The 22,011-nt window shown below is 46.9% G+C and overlaps 1 protein-coding gene across 1 annotated transcript in view; it reads left to right on the top strand.

Annotated features, from left to right (window-relative positions):
• ADAP1 (ArfGAP with dual PH domains 1) overlaps positions 1-22,011 on the top strand; it is a 131,132-nt gene that overhangs the window by 94,862 nt on the left and 14,259 nt on the right. Inside the window, exons 6-8 of the mRNA XM_006112840.3 lie at positions 4,369-4,515; positions 15,630-15,713; positions 20,261-20,323. Coding sequence (XP_006112902.1) covers positions 4,369-4,515; positions 15,630-15,713; positions 20,261-20,323 — 294 coding nt within the window. The remainder of the gene's footprint in view (positions 1-4,368; positions 4,516-15,629; positions 15,714-20,260; positions 20,324-22,011) is intronic.

Genomic DNA, 22,011 nt, shown 5'->3' with positions numbered 1-22,011 from the left:
GGCAAAAATCCCATTAAAATAATAGTGGATGGAACCAACCGAAGTCTTTTTTGGAAGACAGGTGAGCGATGGCTTCATGGTGAGGAATGGTAACGGAAGGAGGGCCATCTCTGATGGTACTGTCTCCTCCATTCCCAGAAGTTAATTTTAAAGGCGTATTGGCTAGAGCTGTCAGCATCTCTGCCACATTCTCTGTGAGGCAGGCCTCGTTTGTGGGTTGGAGAAATACAGGCAGTCCCCGGGTTACGTACAAGATAGGGACTGTAGGTTTGTTCTTAAGTTGAATTTGTATGTAAGTCGGAACTGGTACATATTTTGGGCGGGGGGAGCTGGAGTTAGGTGGAAAAGACCTTGATTCTCATAAAACTTCCTTATTTTAAGAAAAACACATACTGTTTTGATATGAAGGTTACGTACAAGATAGGGACTGTAGGTTTGTTCTGAAGTTGAATTTGTATGTAAGTCGGAACTGGTACATATTGTAGGGAAAACTCTAGCCAAACATTCTCCAGAGCTCAGTTTTATTCTCCCACACCTCACTTCCCTCAGTCCTTTATTCTCAAGCTGAGGTGTCTGCTGAGAAAAGCCGCTCCGCATCTCCCTGGTCTGCTGGGGGGAAGCAGCTAGTGCAGGGTTGCCTCACACCGTTTGTAAGTAGGGATCTGATGTAAGTCGGATCCATGTAACCCGGGGACTGCCTGTACCTAAAAGGAAATGAGTCTCCGGTAACCTAGATGAAGTTACTGTCATCCACGCCAGTGGTTTAAAAACTTCTTTCACTGCTCAAGGTGACGCCATAACTGACCACAAGTGTAATGGGAACCATGTTGTTCACACACTTCCACCCTGCTTCAATTTCCCCACCACCTCACATATCTACTTCCACTTCAAAACCACAGTAAGGCTTCATAAGCCCAAGGCTGCACTTGTACCTGATGTGAGGTGGACACTTACCATTTGGTCACTGGTATACTGGGACTGAACTAGTCAAACCATGTGCACACTAAACATGATCTGAGATATACTGCACTCCTTGCCTCAAAATAATGTGACAGATGTTATATCTCACACAAGCCAGTAGTTGTCAACTAAGTCATGGGAAAAGAAACCCCCCACAAATATTCACAGATATACTGAGGTTCATAAAGCCAAGATTTTGGTTTAGGTCTGTTGTTTGACAGTCCATTTCTACTAGGCCTGCTTGTGTACTGTATCATCACCTCCATACTGGATGACTAGCTGGATACCATCTCTGAAGCATATTAGATATATTTGAAGTATTGCCCATTAATTTAATCCAATGCAATATCTTAGGCCACCTACAGCAGGTGAGAGCTGGTTTATTTTTCTTCTTGACTAGTGGCAGAATGGACTGGGAGCAAAATTTTTAGATTCTGCCCTCAGTTATTTCTTCACTGTCCTCTCCCTGGTACAGAGTAAGTCCATGTCTGTTTCTTCTGGCTCTAAAGCCAAGGGATCCAAAATCATCAGCATGCTGTCCTTGGAAGGGGCGCTTGGTTATTTCAGGATGACCCAAGTGGTCCATGTCATGCTGTATTTGACCTCCCTCTGAAAAATGGGCATAATGGTGCTTTCCTACTTCCCTGTGGTCTTGGGAGGCTTATTTCAATGCACACTTTGAGATCTTTGCATAGAAGGGGCATTAGGAAAGGGAGTATGACTATTATAAATTCCCTGTTGAAGGGGTTGGGAGAAGACTTACAAAGAATGAGAACCAGCCTGATGGTCATTGTTTCTGTTAGAACAAGAGATACAGACTGCTGGCCAAATTCCACTGCCAAATATATATGGCTTCTGGCAGGTTTAGTGGCTCTTCCTCTCAGGTGCATCTGATCATGGTACTTAAAGATCCTTGACTGACTTCAGTGGAGCTACTTTGATTTTCATCAGCTAAGGTTCTGAGACACCTTGCTTAGGACTTTTAGGGCCTACTTGTCCACTGTCTTAAACCAGTTGCAAGGCAAGGGAGCTACAGCGACATAAACCAGTGGTACCAAGTGGAGAGTTGGATCCTTAATCTTCAAGGGGCTTTATTCACCCTTAGTAGCTAAATCCACAAAGGGCCCTTTTGGGGCAGGTTAATTGTTAAATCTACTTCCTATAAGTAGAGAAGGCCCAAGCATAATTTTTTGGGCCCAATACAAACATGTAACATGGGCTTCCTCCCATACACAGTCCCTCATCCGATACATATAATCTCATGAGCCGTGAAAAAATTTGTTTTAATTCTGAAATTACTGTTATATATTCTCGATGTCTTGATTTTTTTTAAAATTTTCATTAACCAATGTGACTGCAAACATTTTATAATTAGGCCAATTAACTATAAAGCTTTATTTTGTATTGTCTTTTTTCATTGTAAAATTATGAATTTGCTTCCTCCCCCAAAGTCAATTTCTCTTGCATGGTCACACTCAATAGACAAGATAGTTAAGTGGCTCAACAGAGGTTCAGTGAGTTGTGTCGAAGGGAGTCTCTGTCAGTGCTCAGAAGGTCTCAGGTCCCAGCACTTAGACCTAATCTGTAAAAAAAAGATCTAACAAGAGAAATAAATTATGTTCTCCTTTGTAGGCTGGTTGACAGGGATCAGCGGGGCAGTTGCCCCTCAGCCTACTCATTCAAAGGGACCTGCACTGTTGCTACTGCGACACCAGGGATACCTGGAGCCCTGGGTCCTTTAAACCACCACTGGAGCACCACTCCACCTGCTCTGTGTCGCTCTGAGGGCTGGAGGGTTTGGGGACTCTGCACTGCAGTCCAGGCAGCACTGAGGGCTGGCTCCACCCCTTCCAGGGCCCGTGGAAGCTGTCAGCCCCCCTGCTCCTTTGTGAGGGTTGGGAAATACTGTGCTGTCTCTTGTACTGCCCAAGGATCTCTCAGTGTGGCGACAGATAGGGGCAATCTGAGGAGCTCAGGGTATGTCTACACTAGCTCGTTAGTTCGAGCTAGGTAGGCAAATGAGGGCAACCGGAGTTGCAAATGAAGCCCGGGATTTAAATATCCCGAGCTTCATTTGCATGTTCCCGGGCGCCGCCATTTTTAAATCCCCCTTAGTCCGAACTAACTGCCCGCGGCTAGACGCAGCAGTTAAACATTAATTCGAACTGACTCCTCATTCCACAAGGAGTAACAGTTAATTCGAACTAAGGAGTCAGTTCGAATTAACGTTTAGCTGCCGCGTCTAGCCGCGGGTGGTTAGTTCGGACTAAGGGGGATTTAAAAATGGCGGCGCCCAGGAACATGCAAATGAAGCCCGGGATATTTAAATCCCGGGCTTCATTTGCAACTCCGGTTGTCCTCATTTGCCTACCTAGCTCGAACTAACGAGCTAGTGTAGACATACCCTCAGTGAAAAGCCAACAAATGGGCTTGTGTAGGAGAGCGCATGATCTGTGCGGAAACTAGTACTTTGCCGTCAGACGGACAGCATGGCAATAAGAGATTTGTTGTCACTTGCAGAGGAATAACGTTCAGTTCTTCCAAGCCAGCTGTGGACTGACTGGTTCAGGATGCTTGGGATGCTGAAAGCATCCTGACCTATTTGGTAAGTGGTCTGTATTTTTTGCCTGACTGAGCACATTTGTAATAGTGTTCATCCAGGCACAAATACAGACCATTTACTAGTCCAGTGAAGAGGCCAGTGGGAATCTGGATTCAGAAGGAAGGTGATTGAGAAGAGCTTAGGGAGAGGGGGCTCTTGTGCTAAGGAGGAGGAGTGTCTGAAGTCACGGTGTAGCAAGCACCGCATCCTGTCTTGTAACCAAACTGATTTGCCCCTCTTCTGGGCTGAACCTTCCCCCTGGTGCTGGGGAGCCAACAGACTTGCCAGGTCCCTGTGCAAGGTGAGGGGGCTGGGCTCTGCACTCCCAGAAGGGGCGGGGCCTCCGGCAGAAGGGGCAGGGTAGGGCAGCATGCACTCCCGGAAGGGGTAGAGCCTCAAGCAGAAGGGGTGGGAGTAAGGCAGCCAGTCATCAGTGCCACCCAGAGCGCACCATGCCTCCTCCTCCCAATCGGCCCTCAGAGCTGCCTGGAGCACGCCATGCAACACCCAGGCCCTTTTGAATCGCAGGGCAATTGCCCTCTTTGCACTCCCTGTCTGCAGGCCTGCCCTTGTGCTATAATATTGCACCAACTCTGCTGCACTTCCCAGAGCGGCAAAGCACTTTCCCAAGGTGACAGCAGCCATTGATTGTGGACTAGGTAACTTTGCTGCATAATCACCAGGCTGTTTTGGTGATGGGAGAACAGCAGCCTCGAAAGGGAGGGGTTCTGATTATATGAACTGCGCTCTGGTTTGAAAGCCTGTGCTGCCTTTTAGATGTTTATTCATTCAACTGTGCTTTCCAGGCAAAAGAACCCAAAGCAGTTATGAAGATTGAACATTTAAATGCGACTTTCCAGCCTGCAAAAATAGGGAACCCACATGGACTACAAATTACTTATTTGAAGGACAACAGCACAAGGAATATCTTTGTCTATCATGAAGATGGCAAGGTGAGCACTCAGAGCTAACCGAATAGGCTGGTTTACATCCCAGGTGACATGAAGACCTCTACAGAGCCACCTATCACTGTGAGCAAAGCGTGAAACCATCTCACATCTCCCCACAGTAACTAGGCCATGAGCTGGTGCATAGACAGGCCTGGTCTAAGGGATGCACTCAGGGTGATCCGCTAGTAAGTGTGAAAAACTGGGACGAGGTGGAGGTAATTGGTGCCGGTATAAGACAAAACCCCAAATATTGGGATCAGGACTGTACCTAAGGGGGTGTGCAACCTGGGACAGCTCCCCCACTCCATGCCCCACCCCTACTTCACCCCTTTCCTCAAACTCCTACCTCCGCCCTGCCTCTTTCCAGCTTCCACCCCCTCCCCCAAGTGATGCTGGGGGTCAGTGGAGCAGAGCAGAGGAGACAGGCTAGGGCTGTGGTTGCTTGCTGCTGCCTCCACCAGGCCACCCTGGACCCTGCATCCCCTGAAGCATTGGTTCCCCAAAATTGCCCCAGTCCATCCTATGGACAGGATGACTCTGGTTGGGACTCTCCATACAAAAAGGGGACATCTGGTCACTCTAGCCTAGATATACTAATATGGCCTCTTCCCCCCACAACTTCCAAGCAATGGGTTAGTGACAGTAATAATTCTCTTTTTTATTTAATATGAAGCAGTCAGAAGGGTTAAAAGAGGTGGAGCCTCCTGGAGTGTGGGGTGGGAGACATCAGGCAGTCCCTGAAGGCCTCTAAATAAAGGAATGTTCTGTCTGAGGGGGGCAGGGAGAGCGGCTGGGCCAAGTGATTCCCATCAACTTCTGATCCTGGCAGGTTGAAAACCTCTGTACTGAATAGAAGGCAGAAATTGATGGGAGGAGGCTGACCCTGCATTGCCCCTGAAGGGATCGGTCACTTCCCAGACCCAGGGAGATTAGCAGCACGTAGAATCTAGTGGTTGCTCCCATCACTGGTGCTTTTTCAGAAAGTGGGGCTGGAGTGACAGGAGCCATCTCACAACCAAATTCCCTTCCCCCAACTCCTTGGAACCCACTAGATCAGGGCTACTCGACTTTGGATGCTTCAGTGGTCACAATGATACTCACAGCACAAGCCGAGGACCACAACTTAAGTGTGGTTGCGTATACATGCAAATATATATGCAAATATATGCAAATAGCTTCTTTCACACTGATGAGCATGAGTACAAAGATTAAGGCAAGATTACACGAAGGCCCCATTTAACTCAGTTCTGCTGATATTAATAAAAAGCAATATTTACCCGATTTCCACTCATATGACAGCACTTTTAATGAGCAATGACAGAAGACCATTACATTAATTACGTTTTTGTTTTGGCTCCCACCTGCGGGCCGCATGTTGAGCCCTGTGTAAACCCAAACTGCACTGCGGGCTGCAAACAAACGGGCCATGTGTTGAGTAGCCCCGCACTAGATCATAAAGCAAGCCCTGAAATAATCATCCAATTCGGGCCCACAACCATCATGTCTGTGGATTTACTTTCCTATGGTTGTGCAGCTGCCTTCATTCTTGGACGTTGCAGGAAAGTAAGGAGACACTGCGCCAGAACAGCACTGCAGGGTTTCACAGTACTAGCCATTCCTGCAGAAGGGCCACCTGACTGCTTACCCAGCTGCTCATGTCTGTCCACATGGACAATGCATATCCTAGGGCAGTGGTCTCCAACCTTTTTACACCCAAGATCACTTTTTAAATGACAGACCAAGCCAAGATCTACCGGCCCGCCCCTTCCTTGAAGCCCCGCCCTCTCTATTCTCCTCCTTTCCATCACTTGCTATCCCCAATCCTTATACTGCTACTTTAAAAAAAAATTCCCACCATTTCTCGCAGCTACTCACCTGTGCTGTTGCTCGGTGAGTAGCTGCTCCTCAAATGAGGAAATCTAATGTAAATGTACTGTGCAGGCGCGCAGTTCAGAGAGGGCTCAAGAGCTACTCTTAGAGCCTCCGAGATCTACCGGTAGATCACGATCTACTGGTTGGTGACCACGGTCCTAGGGATATAATGGTGTAGTCAATTAACCAATTAACTGATAAGCAAAAGCTTATAGGTTAATGCTATAGACTACACGCATTCGTATCACCCCCACACACACACCTCTTGCCATTACATTTTTTAGCAGGCTGGCCAGCAGTTCAGCTCAGTCCTGGCTTGCGTTGGGTGCCGGACCTACCCCCGCTGTGGCTCTGCATTTAAAATGCATTAGGAGACAGGCAGGTAGGCAGCCCATCTCACTGCCAGCTTGTGGCGGGTCTGGAAGGTCAGACTCCTCCCCTCTGGATGGGGGCTGCTCAGGGACTGTAGAATAGTCGAATAACCAGTAAGAATTCATGAGGTTAATCGACTATTCAATTAACCAATATTTAACATCCCTAGTATAAGCCCCATCTTTCCTAGTGGCAAGTAGGCAAGGTCAGATTCACTCCCCACCTCGTCTTCAGACAAAACAGGTCCCTGGTGCTAGGAGGAACAATGCCTCATGGACTGAACTGTAATACAAATGCCCTCTCCTCCTCTGTAATAGATACAGGGGGAGGTAATTAGTGAAAAACCCTTTTTGCTTCTATTTTGTGCTGCAGTGGATCTGAACTGGCTTCCTGATTAGTTCTGACCCTCCATGTAGGCAGCAAAGTCAGGTGCCTGGTCAGATTAGTCACTAGAGTGGTGTTCTTCCAAGATGTCCACTTGTTCTTTCTAGCAAAGGATGGCTGGCTGGATGGGTGAAAGCAAACGCTGCTATCCCATTTTTAAATGGGTAGGTCTTTGCCCTAGGCAGGATTATGTCTGCATACCTTGTGATTGCTCTGGTTATTTACTTGCAGAGCTGTGTTTCTTTAGCCTAGTGGTGTGAATCAACTGGTGTGGCCTCTCCATCTTAGTACATTGCAGTTCATTGCTCAGCTCAGCAGGAGACTCAGTCACAGTAAATGATGCGGCGTATTTCTGAATCTCAATGAGCTGCCCCCGCAGCGGCTCTCCTCAGAAATTCTCCCTACTTCCCTTCCCTGTGTGTGAATTATGTGACAAGGTACCAGAGCCCTTATACAGTGGAGTAGGGGCACCTGATCATGAGATATCCCTTCAATACAGCAAGGTGTCACTCCTGTCACTGACAGTCAATTCTCCAGCAACAATTTTACTCCAGTGGCTCCTGCTTATGAAAGATGTAGTTGTTATCATGACTATTTATGATTGGTTTAGTGCTGATAATCTACTTGGCCCTGTACAGCACACAAAACAGAAACTTTCCCTGTCCCGAATAGCAGAGACAGGCACAATGAAACATACAGGAAAATCTAGACAAGGCTAGTTTTTGTCTTTTAAAATGATAAATACCCTGCTGAGCAGCCCCGTAGAAGATGTAGTTTGTGTGGCTTTTCTCTGTTCTTTTAAGAAGGATCTTGTGGTCTGATTCTTTTTTCACACTGGAGTTATTCCTGCTTTACAATGGTGAGAAAAGGTGAGTGAGGTCATATCTTTTGTTGGACCAACTTCTGCTGGTGGTAGAGGGCATGTCTTCAGTATGGGCTGGAGCCACAGGCAACGATCAGTGGAGGTCTATTTATCGTGTCTAGTATAGACGCGATCAACTGCCGAGCGCTCTCCCGTCAACTCTGGTACTCCACCAAAATGAGAAGAGTAAGCAGAATAAATGGGAGAGCATCAGCTGTCCATTTACCACTATGAAGATACTGCAGTAAGCAGACCTCAGGACATCAATTTCAGCTACATTATTCTCATATTTGAAGTTGCATAACTTAGATCAAAGGCTCACGGTAGTACAGACAAGACCAGGGATAAGTTTGTGAGCATACACTGAGCTGTTCTGCAGGTCAGAAGAAGGAGAATTAGACCTCCAATGTATCTTTTACAGCCCAGCCCGAGGAGGGTTTACGGAGGTAGTTTAGGAGCTTAGTTGTACATCAACATGCAGTGGGGAGGAGGTAAAGTTACTGAGAGCTCTCGGGTTTTGCTCTCCAAATGGCTCTAATGCCAGAATGATCCTCTACTGAGCCTGGGTGGTCCAGAACATGGGAGTAATCACATCCTCCTTTAAATGTTTATTCAACCAGTTAAATAGTTATTAAAAGAGCTGCCCTGTTTCCCTCAGAGTTTTCACTGCAACAAAGTATTGCCATCTCAAATGGCTCTAAATGTTAAAAGCTAGTATTACATTTTAAATGGAAAATATATTAAGGCTAGAGACAACCTTGGCTAGCTTTAAAAAAGAGGAGGTGGGCCTTCTGGCCAAAGTGCAGGATGGGACTCAGAAGAACAGGATTCTGTTTCTGGCTTCCTGGGTGACCTCATTCCAGTCACATCATCTGTCTGGCCCTCAGTTTCCACATCTGCAAAATGAGGCTAATAGTCACTTCACCTCTCTGTAGCTTGGTTTTCCCTCCCAGCCTTTCTCTGTCTTATCTGCTTAGATGATAACCAGGGACTGTCTCTTAGGGTATGTCTACACTACAAAGTTAATTCGAACTAACGGATGTTAGTTCGAATTAACTTTGATAGGCGCTACACAAGTGCTCCGCTAGTTCGAACTTAATTCGAACTAGCGGAGCGCTTAGTTCGAACTAGGTAAACCTCATTCTGTGAGGACTAAGCCTAGTTCGAATTTACTAGTTCGAATTAAGGGGTGTGTAGCCCCTTAATTCGAACTAGTGGGAGGCTAGCCCTCCCCAGCTTTCCCTGGTGGCCACTCTGGGAACCACCAGGGAAACTCTATTGCCCCCCTCCCGGCCCCGAACCCCTTAAAGGGCACGGGCTGGCTACGGTGCCCGTGCCAGGTGCAAGCCTGCCAGCACCCAGCCGGCAGACCCTGCACCTGGCACGGCTCGAGCCAGCCACCCGATGCCCCCCAGCTCGCCACCTCTTCCCGGGACCAGGCTGGCAGCTCCCAGGAGCTTGCCCGGGACCGCAAGAGGCAGGCAACCGCCTGGGCTAGTGCGGATATCGTGGACCTCGTCCACAACCTCCGCACTAGGCACAGGAAAGCGGCCGTCTAGGGCAGGAGAGCTGCCAGCCTGGCCACCCAGGAGCAGGTGTGCATGAAAATCAGGTGGTCCACTATGACCCCCGACCCTGAGCCCTGAGCTTACAATGGCCGTACTGGATCAGACCAAAGGTCCGTCTAGCCCAGTAGCCTGTCTGCTGACAGCGGCCAACCCTAGGGACCCTGGAGGGGATGGACCGACGACAGTGACCAAGCCATTTGTCTCGTGCCATCCCTCTCCAGCCTTCCACAAACTTTGGGCAGGGACACCACTCCTACCTCCTGGCTAATACCACTCCATGGACCCAACCTCCATGACTTTATCTCACTTCTCTTTAAACTCTGTTCTAGCTCTAGCCTTCACAGCCTCCTGCAGCAAGGAGTTCCACAGGTTGACTCTTTGCTTTGTGAAGAACAACTTTCTGTTACTAGTTTGAAGCCTGCTACCCATTCATTTCCTTTGGTGTCCTCTAGTCCTTCAATTATGGGAACTAATGAAGAACTTTTCTGTATGCACCCTCTCCACCCCACTCATGCTTTTATAGACCTCTATCATATCCCCCCTCCATCTCCTCTTTTCTAAGCTGAAAAGTCCCAGTCTCTTTAGCCTCTCTTCATATGGGACCTGTTCCAAACCCCTCATCATTGTAGTTGCCCTCCCCTCTCCCACACTCTCTCTTCCCCTTTCCCACCTCCTTTTCCCAGTCTCCCCCAGTTTTGTTCAATAAAGAGAGATTCTATTTTTGAACACAATTGTCCTATATTTAGTACATTAGGAAGGGGGGCTAGGGAGGGGTAAGTGGAAGGAGGTGAGGGAGGAATGGGGTACGAGCCCCCAATGGGGAGGACTGGGCTGGCTCAGCGGGCTTCTGGGGGTGGAAGCTCTCCTGCAGCCCCCCAATTGCCCCCTCTCCCCAGATGGCAGCCTGCGGCAAGTGCAGCCGATCTGATGGCCGAGTGCTGTGATGTGCCCAGTGTGGGTACTCCAGGCAATCGAAGCCAGGACTGCTTTGCAAGCCGGGCACCCCTGAGAACTGTCTGTCCGGGATGGCGGTCGGGTCCCTTTAAGCACAGCCCTCGGCTAGCCTGAGGCAGCAGCTTCATGCTCTAAGTCCTCATCTGATGCCCTGCCGGCACTGCTTCCGGCCATCCTTAACCCCAGTTCAGGGTCCACTTAATGTGGACATGCTAGTTCGAATTAGCAAAATGCTAATTTGAACTAGTTTTTTAGTCTGGATCCGTTAGTTCGAATTAGCTTAGTTAGTTAAGTTAGTTCGAATTAGCGCTGTAGTGTAGACATACCCTTACTGTTTATGTACAGCACCTCTCACAGTGGGGTTCTGATCTTGGTTGAGGCCTCTAGGTGTTAATGTATTATAAACAACAGAAGCACTCCAGTGTGGTCTGACTGTGGCATAAATAAAGAGGACCTCATCTGCATGGGCAAGTTGCCCAGCTATAACTTAAGATGAGCATTTAAACCTGTTTACTTAAACCAGTGCAAAACCCTGTGTGGCTGCCCTTATTCTGGTACAAAGGTGGCTTTTCTTGGTTTTGTGTATGTGTGTGTGTTGTTTAGTTGAAATCTAGTTAGAACAGGTTTACATTAAACTGGAATAAGAGCACGCACAAAGGAGTTTGCACTGATGTTGCTATATTGCTTTCAAAACAGATTTAAATTAAACTGGTGCAGCTCTCTTATGCAGTCATGGCCCAAGGGGGTGCCTGCTTGTCTCACATGCGTGAGGCTTAGTTTATTAATGTTTGTAAAGTGTGTTTAGAGCTTCAGATAGAACAGGGGTGGGCAACAGAGCCACCGAGGGCCGGAGCCGGCCTGCCAAGTGGGTGGGGAATTAGGCCCTGGGGGCGGGGGAGCACGCAAAGTTTCCTCTGCTCTGCCAGTAGCACACGGCTCTTGAAAGCGCCAGGCGCTCCTGACAGGGCGAAGTTTCCTCCACTCTGTCCCTACCCTCTGAGCAGCCCGTGGTGCTTAAAAGCATCATGCGCTCCTGGCAGGGTGGGAGGAGGCTTTGCGCATGCTTCCAGCCCCAGGTTCTACTTGGCGAAGCCTCCTTCCACCCTGCCAGGAGTGCGTGGTGCTTTTAAGCGCTGTGCAGGGCAGGGACAGAGTGGAGGAAATTTTGCACACTCCCCCAACCCCAGATCCTATTTGGCCTGGGGGCATGGGAGCGTGGAAAGTCTCCTCCCAGCCAGGGGCATGGGCACCCAGGGAGAAGGGGGGGCAGGAGGGCAAAGGCGCTCCCCCACGCCCAGACCAATCATGCTCTGAGGGTGGGGAACCCAGAAGTATCCCAGCTACACCCCTTCCACTCGAGGCCCTTCACCTTCTGGTCTAGCTCGGGCCCACCCCTGAGATAGAAGGTGCTGTGGAGGGCAAAGTCTTGTTGGCTGAAATATGCTGACTGGGTATAAAAGGCTGAGGCATGGGAAGTGATCGCTTTTAGCAATCAGGGTGTGTCTAGACTTCCCCTGCATCTAGACTGCTGTCGCGTTCTTTCGAAAATAAATCGAAAGAACACGGCAGTTTTTTCGACCGTGGAAAACCTCGTTTTACGAGGAAGAATGCCTTTTTTCGAAAGTGCTCTTTCGAAAAAAGGCGCTGTGTAATGCAAACTGTGCTTTTTCGAAAGAGAGCATCAAGACATGGAGCAATAACAAGTCTCCTTTTTTTTAAAAAGAAGCTGTTGAAAAGACATCGTTTTAGTCATAACATAGGAAAGACGTTTAAGTGTTGATATGTCATTTTGAGATTATTTTCCCTCATATTTAAATTTTAAATTCAATTTGTGATGGTTGCTGTAGATTTTTTCTGACTTGTTAGACTGAACTTGATTTTACTGTTGTCCTCCCATGTTGGGATAGTTCTTTTCATAAACTAAGAAACAAGTTCATGGAGCAATGACAATTTACCCTTGCTAGGGACCTGCCCCCAAGGAGGAAGGCCGATAGGCTTGCCAGGCCCCTGGGAAAGATGAGGAGGGCCTGGATTTGTGCTCCCAGAAGTGTCAGGGCCTCAGATCGAAGGGGTGGGGCCAATGTTCTCTAGAAATGTTTTCATTCATGTGCAGATTTTTCCCATCTGTGCGCAGAATAAATTTTTATATGTGCACCGAGGCAGGTGTGAATGTGCACCACTAGGAGAAACACAAACCTAGCTGTGGGCACTCTGCTACTCAGCTGAGCAGCACTGGAATCTCTCCTGAGAGGCCGCACAAGCGCACAGCTTACAGGGAACAATGGGCAAAGTTGGGGGCAGTACTCTGGGGTTCCTTTTTCGCAGCCAGCTCTCGAGAGCTGCCTGTGCCTGGTGCCCTTCCAGAACACCTTCCATTGTCCGGGACCTTTGAATTGTAATGCAGTATTGAAGAGTGCACTGATGCAGGTAATTTACTTTACATGTGTCTAAAATTTCCTGAATGAAACTTAAAGACAGTCCAACAGCAGAAGATCTGGAAATCTCTCCAGCTTGGGGGGAGGAGGAGAGAAATTAATAGAATCTAAATAATTGAAGACGACACCGAAGAGATATTTTACTACAAAAAAGAAAAAGTGCTTGAGACTCCAGGAAGTCCATTAAGGGCTTTGCTACTACTATAGATTGTACATGTAAGCAGTGGCAATTACTGAAGAGGGATATGGGGGAAAGGAAGGACCACTGGCTCTGTGACCTCCTCCCCACGCCAGGGAGAGCTGGGACAGCCCCACCTGCCCCAGGCTGCTGGTGAGAGTGGAGAGTGGCAATTCCTGCTGTGGAGGGTGGGGGCAAGCTCCCGAGACTCTAGTCCCTACCCACAGGGTTTGAGGGGCATGTGCCCTGTGCAGCCCCAATGCATCACTCCTGCATGGAAGGTGCTCAGAAACTAGCTATGGATGGCAGCATAAAACCTTAATTCAGCGAAGGATGTATATAACTACTTAAGCCTTTGCTGAATTGGGGCCTACCTATAGTCTCTCATTCACTACTGAAATGTTGCCCTGCTTTCTATCCAGCAGTTGATGCTAGACTGTGTTGCTCCCATGTTTTCAAGCAGACATTCTCCCATACTGCCGCTTATGCTTGGGATGAACTTGCTGGAAATAGCCAGAGAGATACCCCATTCTTTCCTTCAAATCCCTCCTTAAAACACTTCTTTGCTGTGATGCCTACAATACATTTTTCCTCAGGCTGCTGGTAATAATGAATGCACCTTCTGAATCACCAACATCACTTCCTGCAGTACCTGGGCTTTCCTCTGGAAACCACCCAACTTAGTCAATTCCAGGCCCACACTGGACTAATTTTACATGAGGGGGAGGGAGAGGGGGGGAGAGAGAGAGAGACTGACTGACTGACTGACTGACTGACTTACTTACTTACTTACTTTTAGGTGTTGAGCTACAGGCCGGGAGCTCTAGACCATGAATCATATGGTACAAGTTTTTGGTTTTGTTTTGAGAAATAAAACTTCCTACTTTTGCAGTGACTGTTTTCTCTTGTGGCATCTGGAGACTGCTACATGTTATTAAAAGCTAATAAAATGTGCTCTGTCAGATGAAATATTTAGTAAGCATCCTTTATGGTAAGCTTTGTTGGAGGGACTTCAGACATATGTACAGTAAAAGCTCTGTTATTTGGCATGTTGGGGGAATGAAGGGAGCCAGTTAATTGCTGCTTCTGGTTAATTGAGAGTTATACTTTATCAAAGGAATGCCAATGTTCAAAGAATTAGAATACAGTAAAATGAATAAAGTATAAAATAATACATGGGTACTCACCAATCCAGTATGTTGGACTTCACTGCAAAGTGGTTGTTTTCTTGAAGCACATAGGTCTATACAGTAGGTTATTTTACGACACTATATACACTCAGTGCATGTTATACACCCAGAATACTAAAAATACACTTAACTCTAAAGCTATATTGACCATAATTTAATCTTCCTTTGATTCAGAAGACACTTCAGGATCTTGCAGATCATCATTAGCAACATCAATTACTGGAGATGTAGGCGCAGGAGTTTGGTCTGGATCTGCAATGACACCATGACACACTTTTTTTAATAAATCCCTAATTTCAGCTTGCTTGTTTTTTTGCCACTTTTGCATAAAAGTAGAATACAGAATGTGTGATTGCATAAAGTGCTGGGCAGTATGTTAGTCTCGGTTACTAGATTGAAAAGTTGTATTTGGAGAAACGAGAAATGCCAGTTAATTGAGCTTTCTGGTTCGTTAAGTGCCAATAACAGAGCTTTTACCCTACAAAGAAATGGCAGTTGTATTGTGTACACCATGATACTGTGTGTTCTGTATTGTCCAATCCTTGTCTCCATTGTAGTATCCCACATAGGAGAGAAGAAGCAGGGCTTTGTTGTAATGAACATAAAGGGGTTTTCTGTTAGTTCTCTGACTTTGTAGCTTCGAGTCTGATGAGAAGAGCATGTTTTGCTTGTGGTTGTCACCAAGTGCCTGTCCTCCTGAGCTAAGCAGCTGTAGAAGAAATTGCTGATTACACCCATGTGTTAATAATGTACAGCGTACGCCTGGCCATTGTGACCTGCCTGCATATTTCATCCTGTACTCAAAGGGTTAACTGTTATTCCATTAGTTACAATAGAATGTGAACTCTGTGCTGCAGGATGTCAGTAGGTGCTGCTGGCTAACAAAGAGGAAAAAATACAAAAGGAGCAAAACTAACGTATTTTACAATAGAATGAGGTGTTCACAGAATACCATTGAGAGTAATGTGAGAAATATTGGATAGCACAATTCAGCCATGGAAACTGAATTACATTCTAGATTTTGATTTAATTTTGTTTGTACCTTTAGGCTGCAATTCTGCAAAGCACTTGAATACATGCTTAACTTGTGGCATGCGCTTACGTCCATCTTTCTTTCGCAAAGCCCTCAGGCAGCCTTTGAACTCAGTGGGGCTCGGGCTCTCCCTCTGCAGAACCACTGCTCAGCAGAGCGCTGTTGCCGGAGACGACATGATGGGAAAGACAAATCAGAGCAACATCCCAGTGATTATCACTGTGTAGATTGTATGTTTGCTGACTCCAGCTTCTCTTTTTCATTATTAGGAAACAGTGGATTGGTTCAATGCCATCCGTGCAGCACGGTTTCATTATTTACAAGTGGCATTCCCTGGAGCTAGCGATGTTGATGTGAGTTTTTCCTCATCTTTTTTAGCATCTCGTTAACAAGCTGGAAAGCCTGGAGAATACTCCATCCTTCAGAGTCTGCTTTATAGTTATTATGTTTAAATTATTTTACTGAGAACTAGAGTCCAGGTGCAACACCTGCTACTACATCTAGCCATGGAAACTGGGGTGGGAGGGTGTCTGTTTGAATTCCTGCATTCTTACCTGTGTCGTGCCAGAGTCTGTTTCTGTTATTGTAAAGTGCTGATTGCTACAAAGCCACACAATTAAAATAGTGATTTAAATAAAATGATTAGGGAAAGAGTGTCATACTCTGGTCTTCTGGCTGAGATCAAGTGCCGTATTGCTTTACAGTTTGATTCAGCTTCTGCTGCAAGAGTTTTCCCTTCCTTTCCTGGAGGCTGGCACTACAATTTGAAAGTAGTGTCACAAAGTGTAGTATAATACCAAGATGAGTTACTCGTATAATATAAACAGTGTATTACATTGTAGTTGCACTGCAATTGCAGTTTAATTACACTATGGCTTTGCTTTTAGATATGGGTAATTACCACTAATTCATCTAATTACCAAGTTGACAGAATGATTGATTTATCCACTATTACCTCCTTGGTTTTATACCTAATACAGGTTGAACCTAGCCAGTCCAGCACCCTTGGGTGCCAAATCAGAGAATTTGTCAAACTACAGGAGGTCAGTATTATCTAGCAGTATTACCAATGCTTCCACTGCTTACTTGGCTCTTAGAAGACATTTAGGTGTAAATTAGAGGTAAATAACAGCACAGAACATTGAGAGCCGGGACTGGTGGCTGTAAACAAACTTTATGGGACTGTGGGAAACTTGGCCACACCCATGATAAGTGAACATCCAGCTAGCTAAAATCATGCCAGACCACAGATGTTGTCAGATCAGAGAATGCAAGGCCAGAGAGGTTCAACCTGTACATGTATTTTAGAATCCACTTGCATTAACTATCTAATAATTATACATAATTATAGTCACTGTAGTGCAATCTTTGTTTAATAAGACTTTTCCACCTCTAAGTACTTGATTCAGTTAAAATTTGTTTACAGCATTATATCAAATTCTCATGAAAATTCACAAATCCAAAACACAAAATCTTTTTGCTTGGTCATTCACATGATGATTGATGTTAGAAATCTGGTTGCTCACCAATACCATTCATGACAGAAGAAAAATGAATGATATTTTACTTGCCCAAAAAAGAAATGATTACTTGGTGTGACTAGGGTATCAGTAGACTTTTGCAAGCCTGGATTTATGACCTTGGAATGTAAAATTCCTGTATTTTTATGCTAGTGGAAAACAGACTTTATTGTTATTTACACTTAGGCATCTTATAGTGGGTGTTACTGGATTTTTTTTGTTGCCCTCTTTCAGGCTCTTTTACATTGCTAAAGTGGTGTAAAGGGGCCTAGTGTAAATGAGAATAGAGCTAAGTGCTTCAAGAGATGGGTAGGTATTGTGATATAAACACAAGAACTGCAAACTGCACCTTTTAAGAAACCTGCAGCCTTTTATGAAGCTGGCCCATCCCTGCTATGTACGGAAAGGCTGTGTCCAACAGGAAGGATTATGACCAGGGATTTCTCTATACCCTCCCTCTGGGAGTGTATACCCCCCCCAGAATTTCCCCATCATCCCCCCAGTTTTGTGAACTATAGTGCCGTACAGTCCACCTTCACCCTCATCGACCCTGACACCTCCCCCCCCCCCGTGAATTCGAACACTCCCTCCCCCCCAATTTCAATTTCTGGGGTGGCTACTGATTACGACACTTTGCACACAAAAATACTGCATCTTGGATGCTGCTTAGCATAATGTTTGGCCACAAAGGGTTAACAATTCTGAAGTGATAAAGGGTCTTTCCAGTAAAGACAAAATCCCTCAGCTGCCTGCCAGTCTTACGACTGGAGATGAAGATATTCTGGATCTCTGCAAACCAGCTGTGTGATTCTCCAGGGTGCTTTTTATGTGATCACATAACTGGTTTATCAGAGCCTTTTGTTAGACGGAATTACATGTCACAGGAATGTAATTTTTAAAGCTTTGCCATTAATAACGTGTTTCAATGCGAGGCAGGGAGTGGGGGAAGGTGAGAAGTATTTAATCAGCCTTGTCAGCTCCCTTTGCGGGTGAGTCTCACTTTTCTTTTTAAAGAGCCTCACGCATCTATCTGCAGAGATCTCGCCGTTAACAGCTCATCTGCGCCAAGTGTTTTTAAAAATAACCTAGGCCCTGGTAATTATTGTCAAGTAGATCTCAGCAAAAGGGGCGTTCACAGACATCCTGTGTTGTAGCCCTTACAGGCAGATGGCATATTAGGGCTTGTAGATCTCCTGTAATCATATTGATCTGAGAACAAGTGAGTGAGGAAAGAGAGAGGTGTGGGGGGCGGGGGCAGACTTGCCAGGCCTCTTGGCAAGAATGGGGAAGTGGCTTTGCACTCCTGGGAGGGGCCTCTGGCTGAAGAGGCGGGGCTGGGGCAGCTAGCCCTCGGCAATGCCTGGGAGTATGCCAGTCCCTTCCAACTCAGGCCTTAGCTCTGCCTGGAGCGTGCTATTCTCTAGTGGTGATTTAAAGGGCCTGGCGTTCCAGTCATTGCTGCTGCTCTTGTGTTAGCAGCAGCAAGAGCCGGGCGCCCCGAGCCCTTTTGAATCTCTGGGGTAAGTGCCCCTTTTGCCCCACCCCATTGGCAGGCCTGGGAGAGAACAACTGGTGTCTGGGGGCTCCTACCTGATGTGGCAGGGATTTGAAAATGATCTAGGGCCGGCTCTTAGGGGCCTGATCCCGTAGGTCCTTCCTCCAGCGAGTAAGCCGTCCGTGGGGCTACCTCTCTGTTGAAGGGTTCACAGAATCAGGCCCTGAGTTTTACACAGCCCTTACTGTGGCAAAACACACCAAGAGAACACACCCAGTCACGATGCTTCCTCCCCCCATTGGAATTAGTGGGAGTTTTGGCACTGGTTTCCGTGGAGGCAGGATTTTGCCGAAGGACTTCATGAGCAGTATCTGTAGAGCGTAAAAGAGGCTGCTTAGGATGATTCCTCACTTTCCTTGGACCAGGCCGAACGTTAAAGACACAGTGTAACGATCAAAGAATGAACCGCTCAACCCTGCCGTCGCCCCACAGCGGAGGGGCAGTGAGCATGGGAAACGGGGACCCTCAAATGGCAAGCGTGTAGGAAGGAGGGTAGGCACAGGAAGATGAGGCTGAGTCCATCTCCCATCATCCCAATAGAAGCATCTTGTTTCCATTGAAAATGTAATGGAGGGCTAAGTGTCACCCGGGGAGGGTGGGATCGTCCATAGCCTCAGGGATCCCATGCATGCAGTCAGTGTTCTCAGGGTGTACAGGGGGTCTGCTTCCTCCTCAAACCCATGGAGGCATCTGGGATAGAAGAAGAGGGGACTAGGGCCTTGCCCAGTGTCAGCCTGCAGAGCTATCAGGGCATGATGTGGTGCAGAGAGGACCCTGGGTGGGCTAGGGAGCTTTGGAAGGGGACAGTATCCCTGCATCCCACTCCGGTGCAGGTTTTAACCTGCTGTATCGTACACAGCTGTTATTGACTGTTTGTAAGATTTTGGGAGCAGGGATCATCTTCTCATTCTGTGACTGCAGCGCCCAGCACAGTAACCCCTGACTGGGGCTTCTAGGTGCCTCTGCGGTATGCATAATGAATAATTAAATATTATCACTATGTCTTTGGCTGCAGCCCCAGTTCTCACAATAGCTGGGGACCACGGGGTCCAGGACTGCAGCTTGATTTGGCTTTCTTTGGGGTCAAGGGGAATTGTGCCATTAGCTTTGACGGGGAGAAGGATTGAGCCTGAGGTAGGTCTTCCCTAAGAATTTAACAAGGAGCTTCAAGTTAGGCTCCTAAATTCACTTAAAAGAAGTGATCTGATTTCCAAAACCCCTGAGCACCCAGCAGTCCTCATGAAAGCCAGTGGAGCTTGTGAGTTCTCAGTGCATGTGAAAACCAGGTGCCGGCTGATGAACGAAGTTAGCTTGAGACCTCCAGTTTTGAAAATTATGACTTGCCCTTCCCCGCCCCCCCCCCCCCATTGGGTTTTATAGCTCCAACAGGAACATAGACACTGCTCTTTATAGCCCCCTAATGCAAGTCCAAATTAGCTGACCCCTCCTGGAGACTTGCAGTAGCCTGATGTGTCAGGGTTTTTTTTTTTGCAGTGTAGACGTATCCGTATTACAAACCTAACACGTGGTCAAAGAAACGGAAATAGTCTTCGGGGATGATGAGAGAACAATAGGAATAAATAAATCCACTTCAGTAGGCAGAGCAGTGTGTTAAGCTGTCCCCAGTCTGCCTGTGGGCCAGAGTTAATGCGCTCTCTTGGCGCTTTTTTCCCCCATAAGCTCCCATTGAAATGATAACTTGGGGCACTGGCATGACAGTGCTTAAGTTTGCATCTGTGACACATCATATCTCCATTGGTCTAAAGTTCCCTAATGTACTTTTTTTTTTTTTTTTTTTTTTGCTTTCTTAATTTGACAACTCTAGTTGGTGCCAAAGCTTTCTAGGAACTATCTGAAGGAAGGTTACATGGAGAAAACTGGACCAAAGGTAGGACATCCTGTATTTTGTATTCATACCAAAAATGAGTTTGTTCTGTCCTGCTGTGTGAGCCACATAATGGTGGGGCAGATATGCTATGGGAGGATTAAAGTGTGAAATCCAGCCATGAACAGCATGTGCCAACGTTTCAGTCCCTTTGAATTTATCTTTTGTCCTGCACCCTCACTCTTGATTTTATATCCAAGTTCCTTGTGCTCTCCCTGCTGCCCGCCATTGTTTCCACTATTCATTGCTCTTTTCAGTGTACCTATGGTGTTATAAACAGATTAGAGACAGGCCAAAGGTAAAATTCACACTCCACCAGGACATGCAGAAGTAAAAGAGCTTGGTGTGGCACTGGAGGGGTAACCTGCCTCTCCCTGCATCAGCTCCATATCAGCGATAGCATGTGCAGCCGTTCTATATCACTGCGCCCCCCACTTTGTGGAGGGCCAGATTAACTCTTTTGGGAGTCCAGGGCTATTAGATTTTTGTGGAGCCCCCTAGGCTCTGGGTTGGGGCAGGAGGGTCAGTGTAGGAGAGGTGATGTCTCTGACTAGGGGTGCAGGCTCTGAGCTGGTGATGGGGATGAGGGATTTGGGGGGCAGGAAGGGGCTTCAGGCTGGGGCCAAGGGAGTTGGAGTGTGGGAGAAGTCTCAGGGTTGGGGTGTGGGCCTGGGAGGGAGTTAGGGTGCAGAATGTGGCTCGTGGCTGAAGAAGGTGAGAGTCTGGGGTCTCTGCGGCAGTCTCTGCGGCACTTAAGGTGTGGGAAGGGGCTCAGGTTTGAAGGCAGGGGTTGGGGTGCCCCCAGGGACTCTAGCCTTGCAGGGTGCTGCCGGCTCCTTGCCCCTCCTGCCCACTGCATTTGGGATGACATGTGCCCCCTTGTGCCTTTCCTACACATCACTCCTGGCAGCTACCAATGCTGCTTTAACTGATAAAAAGTGGTGCAACTATTGAGGTGTAAACAACTATTGAGGTTAAAAAACTCTGTGTGAAAAGGAGGATGCCCTATCTTATGGCAGGTGCTGGATAGTAGTAATGTATGTGCCATTGATTTTACATGATTTACATCCGTTCTTTTTATGACAATTTCCTCTAACAGCTGCTGCATGTTATGAAGCTTGTCTTGCTAAAGAGCTACAGAGGATCTCCTATTATACCCCTGATAAGTGTTGGGAACGTCCCAGTTTTGTACAGTATTTTAGTGTGTGGAGGAGGAGTTCATCGTTTTAGATGCAGGAAAATTTCTTTAACAGTGTCGAACTCTGTTTCTTATCATCTTTTTAAATTCTTTTTCTTCATTTTAAAGGGCTGGGGCAAGAGATTGTAGTTGACAGAACAGAAACATTTCAGAAACCAAGGCAAGATTAATTGGTTAAGATCATTTTTGTTTCCTTCTTATGTCTATTCTGTGATCAGTCATTTTAAGACAAGTCATTTTAAGCAAGAGGAAGACCAAGGACAGGGTAGGCCCACTGCTTAGTGAGGAGGGAGAAGCAGTAGCAGGAAACTTGAAGATGGTGGAGATGCTCAATGACTTCTTTGTTTCGGTCTTCACCGAGAAGTCTGGAGGTGTGCCTAACGTAGTGAATACAAGCAGAGAGAGGGTAAGTTTAGAAGATAGGATACACAAAGAACAAGTTAAAAATCACTTAGGAAAGTTAGATGTCAGCAAGTCACTAGGTCCTGATGAA

This window comes from Pelodiscus sinensis, chromosome 16 (genome assembly GCF_049634645.1).
Source record: "Pelodiscus sinensis isolate JC-2024 chromosome 16, ASM4963464v1, whole genome shotgun sequence".
Classification (NCBI taxonomy): Eukaryota; Metazoa; Chordata; order Testudines; family Trionychidae; genus Pelodiscus; species Pelodiscus sinensis.
The sequence above is the reverse complement of the archived record's forward strand: the minus strand, read 5'-3'. Positions and strand labels throughout refer to the sequence as shown.